This window comes from Molothrus ater, chromosome 4 (genome assembly GCF_012460135.2).
Source record: "Molothrus ater isolate BHLD 08-10-18 breed brown headed cowbird chromosome 4, BPBGC_Mater_1.1, whole genome shotgun sequence".
NCBI lineage: Eukaryota > Metazoa > Chordata > Aves > Passeriformes > Icteridae > Molothrus > Molothrus ater.
In genome coordinates, this window is record NC_050481.2 from 35,001,151 (window position 1) to 35,012,810 (window position 11,660).

General features: G+C 40.1%; 1 protein-coding gene across 5 annotated transcripts; it reads right to left on the reverse strand.

The window, feature by feature from the left end:
* Nucleotides 1–743: 743 nt before the first annotated feature.
* Nucleotides 744–10,863, reverse strand: CBR4 (carbonyl reductase 4). Of its 5 annotated transcripts, XM_036382786.2 has the most exons (7): nt 10,785–10,839; nt 10,181–10,291; nt 8,711–8,871; nt 8,071–8,191; nt 7,464–7,600; nt 6,724–6,858; nt 744–5,355 (listed from the first exon to the last, which is right to left on the reverse strand). In XM_036382786.2, the coding sequence occupies exons 2-7, from the start codon at nt 10,276–10,278 to the stop codon at nt 5,177–5,179; spliced, it is 831 nt and encodes a 276-aa protein (XP_036238679.1). In that variant the 5' UTR covers nt 10,279–10,291; nt 10,785–10,839; the 3' UTR covers nt 744–5,176. The 5 variants fall into 5 exon arrangements, with proteins under 5 accessions (XP_036238679.1, XP_036238682.1, XP_036238681.1 ...); XM_036382789.2 differs by lacking the exon at nt 10,181–10,291 and having other exon boundaries at nt 8,711–8,852; nt 10,785–10,863; XM_036382788.1 differs by lacking the exon at nt 10,181–10,291 and having other exon boundaries at nt 10,785–10,840.
* Nucleotides 10,864–11,660: the final 797 nt, after the last annotated feature.

The window sequence follows — 11,660 nt, forward strand, 5'->3', positions numbered from 1 at the left end:
ATGGTTGTGTACTGCAGTACACAACCTTCTTTTAGCAAGGATATCCTCTCTGAAGCAGGAACCCAGCTGAGTAAAAACTCAAAGCAATCATTATGGGTGAGTCAGAAAGAGGGTTGCTGTGTAAGAGGACTGCATGCTGAATTAAATGACAGCTGCAAAAGCAGCCACCCTCAAAACCTGCCTTGATGGTCTCTTTAGAAATTCTGTGGTGGTAGTGAAAGGTCATGTACAAACCAGAGAGATGGGGTGGGGCAGGAGAAAAGAAGATGTGAATAAAACACAGAGTAAGTTAAATACCAGATTTGCACTGCAGCCTTCTTTAAATGCTCCCAAAACTAGGTGGATGAAGCAAAGTTCCAATGCATGCCTGAAAAAACAGTTGTAAGAACAGGACTACAGATTCTTTAGAAACTGCAGAAACATGGAGTAGTGGGAATCCAGAAAATACTCTATTCTTAAAGAGAAAAAGAGGCAAAAAGATGCTAATATTCAAGAGATTATAGGAGACTTTAAAGCAACATAGCAGGTGAAGAAACATCAGATGGATAAGAGCACATTCTCTCGTTTCCATTAGGAATGGAATCACAGAAACTATATCTAATATGATAGTGCCCTGAAGTTCTAAAAATTCAATTGAGTAATCATTTTAAGTCAGTCAAGTGCAGTCTGACTCACAAACACCCATATGTAGAAAACCCCAAACATTTATATACAGCTTGGCATAAATGCTGCAGCACAAGATGTAAAGCCCAGATATCTGCTTTTAATCAAGGACAGTGACAAAACAGACATACCAGAATAATGATGGAAGTAAGATAAAAAAGATATTGATACAAAATATATAGAAGAGTCATAAAAATAAATATCAACATATTAAATCATCCAATCAAACACGGATTGAATTTCCAAACCTAGCAAGGTAAACTCTGTTATTAGATGATATTGGTACTCACACCTTTAAGATGGATATGCATAGCCATAGCTATGACATCTGAGATGTCTAAGGCCAGCAATGTAACTGTGATGACAGACAGCAATCATGAGTATGTTGGATAAATGTTACACTGAAGAGGCCAAGATCACTGTTTTAATATATTCTTTTTCATGCAACTGATCAGGGCAACCCAGCTCTGGCTGTGGTCACCCCAGTTGTACACGGCCTGACCCAAAATGCTACTTTCAAACAGTGATTTTTTTTAATGGTGACTTTTATTTCTGCATTTATTTCACTTTTATTTCTATTGACCAAGTTTATTAATAAAGACAGAAGTCCACTACCACAGACTTCCATAAAAAATAAGCAACATATAATAAAATATTTAAATTAAGCCAAAAAGACAAGTCAAAATTAAGATGCAGCCCAAGAACAACACCAAGATTGAATGTATTGAACTTCAGTACAACGATTTTAAATACACACAACAAATTACAATTTTTGTGGAGAGGGGGAAGCTCCTAGCATTTAAACATCAACCTTTGTAAAACCAGCAATCTAGCTTTAGGAGTCAAATTTAATCAGTCAATGAATGTAACATTTACAGCCAGATCGAGTTCAGAGGAATAATCTGCAAAAGTGCACTGGCACCTCAGGAACAGGAACTGTGCCTGTAGAAGGCAAGCAGATGATCAAATAAAAAGCAAAGTGCTCAGGGAAGGAAAACCCACTGAGGAAAAAAATCCCCAGACTCTGAACAAATCCCTATGATCAGTTTTTGGTACCATGGAGGAACTCGAGGAGAACTTCTGGAGGCACCTTGTTGAAGGTTTTACTCCTTCCTTTACACAGGGAGAGGTTACAGAGGAAAGAGTGACAAAGAGGAAAGATGAGGCTCTCACTCCCCAGTTCTAACTGCAGTGGGAAACTTCTGAGTGAAACCTGCCTCAAGTGACCGGAAGCTGGCAAACGTGACAGCAAGTTCTTGTGATTTTAGTGGGTGGGAAGGACCACTTGTTTTTTGAGAAGAGATTCCAGAGGGATCCAGGGAATTAAAGCCCAAATATATTTTTCTGTACATAGCAAAGTGCCAGAAATTGTTCTAAAGCCAAGAAAACAACAGGATAAACATACAGAGTTGCTTTTGCAAATGAAAGTCATGTTTGATAAACATTTTAGAGTTCTTCTAAAGAAGAACTTAAAAGAGAAGAGAGTATGGAGATCTAACAATGGTGCATACTTGAAATTCTAAAAGGCATCTGACACAGTCCCTTGCCAAAAACTATTAAAGATGCTGTGCTGCCAAAAGAAGTTGTCATATCAGTACATTGTTTGAAGATAGAAGACAAAGGGTATGAATCAGCAGTTGTTCTCCTCTAAGGATGTGCAGTGCCAATAAAACACCACAGTTCCTCTGTTGGGGCAGGCAAAGTGCAACCTATTTCTAAGGGTTCTGAGACAGCAGTTTCTGAATGCCACAGTGTATTCCAGTAACACTAAGTTAAAGTCACAAAGAGATTAAGGAATTAAAAAATAGCAGAATGATTTCACCGAGAAAATAGGTGTTAAAACCAGTAAACCAAACTCACTGCAGTTATTTGAGAACAATTCATGCTGAAAAAAACAAAAATTCAGACTTTTGTACATATATATGGAAATGAACTCCAAGTTGACCATTAATTACACAGGGCTGAGTTACTGTTCTGAAAATAAAAGTGCAAAGGTTAGGAAAAAGCAAAACACCTAGGCATAATTTTTGGAAACAGTATAAAACAAAACATAAAATAATTTAATTTTTTTAAATAGATCCACAGTGAATTCTGCAAGAAGTTCTACCTAGTGCTCCCTCCTTGAAAAACTCAAAGAGTAAAGCAAAGACAATTTAAGATACAAAAGAGCTCTCCAGCAACAAGTAATTAAAAGAAGTATGACTCTTCAGTACGAAACAGAAACAACTAAGGCAGGCAGGATAAGATAAGAAGTCTACAAATTCAAAAGCAACACAGAGAGAGCACCTGAAGGCTGTTTCTAATGCCTGCAGGCCTCAACCAGAGCTGCACAGTGGTGGGTTCAAATATCCCAGTCACAAACTGCTGGAGGTACCAGAATCTTCTAAGGAGACACACACCTGATCTGTTACCTACCCTGCACAGTCCCTACATCCCCTGGGCAAGACATCACACCAGGCCAGACAGATCCAGCATTATGTTAACCAGTTTTCTGTTCTAATTTACCAGTTCAAAGAAAAGGGGGGAGGGGGGAAGCTTTTTAAAAGTATGATTTAAAGCTACCAACACTTCAGTCTGGCCCTATGGCAACAGCAATAATAAAAACATAGTATGTACTGGAACTTTTTGAGGAAATTACTCTGTGGGGCATGCTGAGATTCTTCATTATTTCAGGTTTTAATTGCAAATATAAACTAAAAATTCATTTGCTAATAACTATTTAACAACTCCCTTACCCTCCAAAAAAAAGGGATAATAATAATTAGGGTCAGAACTTACTAAAAGAAAATTATTTCTAGTTTCTTAGGTTTGGCTTTTGGTCAAGAAATGTCACACAGGGTTTGTTTGTAAAATACCAAGGGCAGGTATGGGCAGCAGCCAAGTCACTGACATATTCCTACTTGACTAGTGAAAATGTACCAGCTGTCCTTCCTCACCTTCAGTGCCCTTGGAAAAAATTCACATCATCTCTGGCCAACTCCTTCTATCAAGGAAAAACATAATTAGCAATCATATTCTTGGTGCAAAGACACATATGACATGTAACAGCGATAACAGGAAGATAAGGACTCCTGGAAGGATTACTTCTATGGTATTTTATATTCCAAAATGAGTAGCACAACCAACTGTAAAATCTCCTGATCATACAAGTACTCCTTGTATTATTTCTCAATACATACCTGCAAGAAGCTTGAAGATGTATTGTTTTCTGGCACAAAGACAAAATTTCTCAGCTGCACAAAGGAAGAAAACCTCCAACTTTAAAGACACAGTTATCATCAGTGAGATCTCTTCTTTTTGTATTGTGGCGTGTGCCAAGATGGAAAGTAATTTCAAAAGCTGAATCAACATCTGGATCATGATGCAATGAACACCAGAGCTAAGAAGTGAAGGTCCTGAACCACATTCATAGTTTTTTTCAGAGACAATAAAAACATCAATTATCAAAAATTACTCAAGCTCAATAGAAAAGCCTGAGGTCAAACATTTGGTAAGTTTTCAGCAAGACAGGAAAACTCAGAATCATTTACAGCAGAAAAATTACTGTGCTTCAAAAGCTGCTTTGAATAAAATAAATGGCCATTTTATTGACTATACATACATATGAGGGAGCATCAACTTAAGAGCTGAACTGAGTGCCCATGAAGATACAGAGCAAAACACAAAACACCTTGACTTCATGCTCTGGAAGTGATACATGTTCTAAACATCTACTGAGTCCTTGCAGTGTCTTACAGAGCAAGGTCTGCAGCTGTAGTGTTCAGCAGTGCATGTGCAGCTCAAGCTGAGAGTATGACAGGATTAGCAGCTCCAGTTCTGTAGCAATCCTCCAATGGGCACACACCAGAGTCCCTGGATTGAGTGAGTGCTGTACATACATTCAGGAATGGAACCAAGTAGGCTTTGTCTTTATAAAAACACATTGCATATAATTAAAGCTTCTAAAGGCAATTCAGGTATGCTGAAGATCTAGAAGTTCCTAGCTTTGTAGTGTGAGGTACAAACAAACAAAGCTCAAAGGAAACTCCTTGCTACTTTGTAGGGACTAACTGATAAGAATGCAAAACTATGCAGTTCACAATCTTTGCCCTACTTGAAAAACTTGATGCAATCATACCTGCCACCCAATAAACATGTCTCTGCACTTTATTAACCTTTGTGTAACATGATAATTCAAATAAAATCTCATTCTATCCCAAATTAGCAAACAGGACTTTATAAAAATACAGTGCTTTAAAAACATATCAACACATTATTAAAGCTATCATTGTATCAAAACCAGATCTTTTTCAAATTGTTTCATACACAGACTTTGTAATACCAAACAGACTCTTTCAGGCAGCTAAACACACACATTGCACCTCACTGCTGCTGAATTTCTCCTCTGACTAAAAAAGACCAAGTCAATTATGTACATCAATCTTCAAACGATTTCCAACCCTCTCCCTTTATTTAGAATATATTTATATATTACCATCATGACATTGAAGCAGGCATTTATTCAAGGCAGTACTTAGGTCATAAGCTGCAAGCCTCCATCTACAACCAGAACACTCCCTGTAATATATGGGGATTCTAGAAGAAAGACAACAGCTTGTGCAACTTCATGAGGCTCTCCAAATCTTCCAAGGGGAATTGATTTCTTCAGCTGATCTTCTTCCAAATGAGCTGTCATCTCTGTGTGAATAAAGCCTAAGAGCAGAGAGATATATGAAGAGTTACCTAAGCTTCAGCTAAATTTATCTAGTGGATTTCCCACTGAATCTTACAAAGTGAAATCTATTACCAGGATTCAGCACCAGCTACCATTCTTCAAAGTCTCCCAAAGAAGTCCACATCATTTGATGGCCAAAACCACTTTCTTATCTAACCAATAAAATGCTTTTCATTTTTGGAAGCAATGATGCAATAACCAAAATGCAGAGATCTATAGAAGTCCGTTTAAAAAACCCAAACAAAATCAAACAAGAATGGGTAACTAAAATTCAATCCAAAAACTATATTTAATATCACTTTTCTAAAAGAAAAAATATACTCATTACACCAAAATGTTCTCAATTAAAATGTGAGCACAAAACGTCTCTGGCAAGAAACCCTCTCTGACTTTAAAGTGTTTGCATTCTATTTTAGAACTTATGGCAGTTCTTGCATAGTTTCTATTAAAGCACTCATTTGAAGAATATTTCTTGACATTTTTGAAGGACCTTTTTTACAGTTTTTCATTATCTGAGATTTGGTTTTCCCACTGCTGCACAACTCTACACAAAAGCTGCAGCTTTATAAAGAGCTGATCTTACCTGCTTTCTAGCTGCCATCAAGAAGGGAAAGACTCCCTTTTGCTTTCTACTGTAATACTCTGCCCCTTTATGATGGCTGTGGATGAGCTGCTCAACTCACTAAAGAATAAAAGTATTTTTCCTGCCTAGTTCACAAGCTGAACAGGTTCACGTAGAATTCTGAAAGGCATCAGAGGTAGCAGAAGGTGAGCAGCAGTGTACACAGTTATGAGTGGAAAAATTCAGAAAATATAGAAGGGGTTTTTCCTTAAGGGTGGCAGTTTGCTTGAACTAGATCATCTTACAAAATCACAGCCTTTGCTCACAGAAAAAACTTTCAGGACTTCCTCCTTTTACTACAGGGAGATAGGGGTGCTTTTATGACAGCTTTCTTATGGTCTGTCATGTTTCTGTAATAACAAACAAGCATCCTCTAGCTGGAGACAAGGGTAGCTCTCTGTCTCTAATTAGATCTAATCCTTCCATCTGCAAGGACAGCAAGTTCTGAAGAAGGATCAAAGAAAAAAAACTACATTCATTATGTAATAATGGACAGAGGAATAGGTAGATTCACTCTTCCAAATTTCTTGGTGTTCCCTTGAAAAGACTGAAGGTTTTCTATAAGAATGTATTATACTTCAAACAAAATACATTAAAAATATTTACTTACAAAGCTGAAGAAAACAATAGAAATTAGTCTTAAGTTACTTTCAGAGTACAAGAAATATCCACAGTCTTAATGAATTGCAACAGTCAAGGATGCAGGAATTTCTCAAGAACTAACCTGGAGCAACAACGTTGACTCGAATTTGCTTTTTTGCTACTTCTTTAGCAAGAGAGCGTGAAAATCCAACTAATCCTGCTTTGGTAGCACTATACACACTTTGACCAGGGTTGCCTTTAAGTCCTACAATACTCCCTAAAATAAAGAAACATCAAAGAGAAGATTAAATGGATAACTTGAAACATTGTACTCACTTTATCATTTTAGTTTTAAACTTGGAATGAAAAATGACATCACAAGAAGAGTAAAATATGCATGACTTTATGCACTTTAGCCTGCTAGGATAAGCAAATGTCCCAATTAGTTATGATTTTTGTATAATTCATGTATCTATGTTGACCAACAAGCACAAGGAAAGTAAAATAATTAAGACTTTTCTAAAAAAAGTATCCTTGCCCACATTAAATAAATAAAGAAAGAAAGAAACTGATTAAATCTATCAATTCTTAGTTAATTGCCAGCAGCTGGAATATATAGATATTGAAAGAATTGGTAAGAATAGCAAAGTTTCTTTTTTCAATAAAATATAAACTCTGAGGTGTTTATTACTGAAAAAAGCTATTTAGAAGTTGCTGAAATTACACAAAAGAATAAGCACTCATAAAGAAATGCTAAATATAGAACGTCTAAATCAAAAGGAAAACAAGTAAATTGTAACAAGCAATGTAATATGTTTCACCTGCTAAACATTTCTAGAAGACTAGTACACAGAACTCCACTGGCCTACACAAACAACTTACCTATATTGACAATAGCACCTCCCTGCTGCTGAATCATGACCTTTAGAGCAGCCTTGCATGTCAACATTGTTCCCAAAAGGTTCGTGTGAATCTGGGCTATCATATCTTCAGTCTTGGTTCTCAGTAGCAAACCATCCCTGACAAACAAACCAAAAAAACCCAAAGAATTCAGTGAACAACCCCCGATCATGTTTACTCATAAAAAAAGACAGCTGGACAGAATATTAATGGGGTGTATGTGGTTCCATACATTTGAGCATTCAAAATGACAATGCTGCAAGAACTACACATAGCAAAAAACAAGTTAGCCATGCTTCTAGACACAGAGCCTCCTTTGCAGAGTGGTATCAAGCACTGTTTTGGACCATTCTGGGAGAAAAAGTAGAAGAATAGAGGGGGAAGTCAAACTCAGAATGCAGAAACTACAGTGAAAGTTGTATCATCTGTTAGCATTTTACTGCCATCAGAAACAAAATATTGGCAAGGACTTAATATTGTTTTCAGATGTGCTTTTTAACAACACTCTTACTAAGCACAATGGCCAGAGCACCTTACAGTGGGCTGCCTGCATCTAGAATTACCTATTGTCTTGTCAGGAGTAACCAACCTGTTGATCCCAGCTGCATTAACCAAGTAGTTAATAGGACCCAAATTCCTCTGCATCTCCTCAAAAGCCTTTTGGACTTCTTGTTCACTGGATACATCACAGCTAAGTGCCAGATGTCCTGCTGTATTGAAATATATGTAATGTCACAATAAAAGCTGTATTTAATTCATAAACCTCCTTCAGAATGTATCAGCTCAGTTGCAAAACAGATGTTGAACTAGTTATAATTTAAGGAACCTATTTAATCCCCAGGTAATTAAATAAAGACGATTTTCAAGTATAGTATTCATTAGTTATGTGACAATTCCTTGTTTTATATATTTTGCCTTTTGGAGTCAGAAGTTCAGTGTGAGCAGACTGGTCTCAGTTCTGGCTTCTTCAGGAGCTGAGGATGACTCATTTCACACCACCTCTATTGTGACCCCCAAACAATTCCATTCATCTTAAAATTGCCATCATGCAGATAAAAAAGGTAATCTACTTTCTCGAGGACTATTGTGAAAACAGAATCAGAGCAATACAGCTGGTTTTTAATGTCCCTCAGCCTTTATTTTCCTTTCCATCTAGTTAAACAAGGAGGGTTTTTTTTCACGAGTCACCCAAGCAGGGAGCAGTGAGGGGTGCACAGCAGCATACGTACCACCAAGGTGACGGGCAGTGCTCTGGGCCACGTCCAGGTTCCTGGCAAGGATGGCCAGGCGGCAGCCCTTCTGCGCCAGGAGCTCTGCCACAGCTCTGCCTATCCCACGGGATCCTCCAAAAACAGCACACACCTTGCCCATCTTCAAAAGAATCCAGACACTGCAAATAAACCATCAACTTCGTGTCCAGTAGAGCAAGACATTAACTGCTGTTCTTGTCAACATCACAGCCTTTACCTGCTTGCAGCAGTTTGTAATCGCAGGCTACAAAATTAGTGATTTGGTTTTTATTCATTCATTTGTATTCTTTTTTTTATTCAAAATAAACAGCTGAACTAAATTAGACACCACCTCTACAAATGAAAGTTAATTCTTAAATATTATGAAGTATTAAAAAAAATTTCAAAATCAAGCACATAATCTAGCATTCCAATACTAGAGTTATGGCAACTCTTATTCAATTGATGAATTATGTGATTTATGTACCTAAAGGCTATAATGTACTGTTCAGCTGCTTATTCAAAGCTGATGTACTGGTTGTAATTATATTGTTCTTGCAACCACTATTCTTGTGCTGAAATCATTTAGCCTCAAGGTCTCACTCCATCCAAAGTATCTGTGCTGGACACCACCAGTGCAAATGTTACTGAGTATGATTTGAAACTATTGTATTTACACTGGTTTAATACTGTCAGATTGTGTTTTACCACTAGCCTGGGGTTTTTTTGTTTCTGCTTTTGAAGGCAGAAAAAAAGCTTTTTGAAATACGAAATTATTCTGAAGTAGCTAGCTTTGATGTTCAGAATGGAGTACACAAAGGAAGCACTTCTGTAGAATGAACTTTTATTCTGCAAGCTCTAGAAACCAATCAGCTGGTTTGGGATTTCCTGAGGAGACAGGGGCAGAATCAAGCAGTAACAATGAATCTTTTTTCCATACATTTGAATAAATCCTTTTTGAACCCAATTATACTGTCTTCATCCTGAGGCAACGAGTTTTATTATTTGTCGGAAAGTACTTCCTTTTGTTCTTAATTTGCTTTCTGATTAGATAATTCTATGCATTTCTCCTCATACCTTCCCCTCACTGTTTCACTCTCCACCTGTATCCTCTTTCAGGTCTATTCAGCTACTCCTACACATACGGAAGCTATTCAATACATCACTAAGGAGTGTGCCAGACCTTAGACCTTGCCCTTGGTCTCACTGAGCTCTATTAAACCCTTCTGGATGAGTGATAATCAGAAAAGCACATGGTACCAAGTGTGCCAGGCCACCACCAACTCATGCAGTGGCATGATGAGTTCGGTCTTCTGTGACAGAGTCTGAACAAGCAGACGGTCTGTCCTCTTCCCTAATTAAGTATTCACAAGTGCCTGAAACCAACCCACGTGTCTGCCTTCCCTGGCAACTTCTCAGAGCAGAGAAAGCCCCTTGTGCATTAACCAGGCATTCACAGGCAGGGCCTACCTGCAACACAGTACATACAGTTTGTGCTTTAACACAGAAACGCCACACAGGCTCCCTGGAGCTGGGACTCGGGAGGGAAAAGCTGCAGCAGGAGTCATGCCCCGCTGCTCCCTGGATAAATAACGGAAGGGAAAACCAGCTATACTTGGAGCAACAGGCACACGCACGCACCTCTATCACCTTCGCTCTTCTTTGAGCCAAACTTCGTAACGCGGGACGCCGGGGCTCCGAGGGCACCACCCCACAGCGCCCGGCGGCCAGCCCAAGGAGGGCCCCTTTAGCAAGGGCGAGCGGGGTTCCCGCACCCGTGCCCAGCCCAGCCGGGCGCCTCCCTCCTTCCCTGTTCCGCCCGTGGGGCTGAGCTGGGCTCCCGCCCGGGCCCGGCTGCAGGTGGAGCCCTCGGCACGGACAGCGGGAAGGGGCGCCCGCGGGGCACGCCGGGACCGCAGTCAGCGCGCTGCCGGTGCCACGGTGGCAGCGGAGTCGCCCCGCGCCGTCCCTACGTGTTCCCCCCCGCCCCGAGCCCGGCGCGGGCTGCGCCTGCCGCCCCGCCACGGGCACGGGAGCAGAACGTGAGGAGCGCGTCCCACGTGCGCTCCGGTACCTCCCGGCCGCCGGCTCGCTTCCCTCACGGAGAGCGGCTCCCTCCCCGGGCAGGCCGGTTCCGCTGCGCGCTGAGCGCAGGCGTCACGGCGAGCGGCCTGACGTCACCGCCGGGGCACCGGCCGCCGGGAGCGGCGGCGGCAGAAAGAGCCGGGGCTGCGAGCCCGGGGCGCTCCCCCGCCTCTGCGGCCGGACGAGGGCCCGGCCCGGCCGCTGAGGGGCTCAGGCCTCAGCAGCCTGGCACACGAGAGACCTCTGCTTTCACCTCACGCTTGCCGCTTTGCAACTCCAATTCACAGCGTCCGGCCTGGAGCTGAAGCTCTCAGTCCTGCCCTTGTCACCCTCCCTTCCTGCACAAAAATGTGCTTCATATAAAGATACAAACAATTAGATGAATCACGATTTTGTTTCTCTCATTTTCATGTATCCTTGCCCCGAAATCGGAAGGACCTTGTATGGGGTATCGCTATAGCAGAAGAGTTAAATTGCAAACACGTTAAGGTAGATAAGCCCAAAATACAGAAACATCTGTGAGAGTTCCTATTCAGGAACCAAAGCAAACTTCGTGATATGCAATTAAACTAATATTTAAAAAACTGTTATAACAGTAATGCTGTTTACAGTTATGAGCCATGTCTGATGATGTGCTGGAGGGGCTTCTGTGGACTCTCAAGTCACACACGCTGAGTAAATTTACCCCCTGAGGAATACTAATAAAAGCTATGGCAATTTTGTACAAGAGTACACTTCGGAATTTTTTTTGAGAAAAATTATTATTATTATTATTATTATTATTATTATTATTATTATTATTATTATTATTATTATTATTATTGTTGTTGTTGTTGTTGTTGTTGTTGTTGTTGTTATTTGTTAT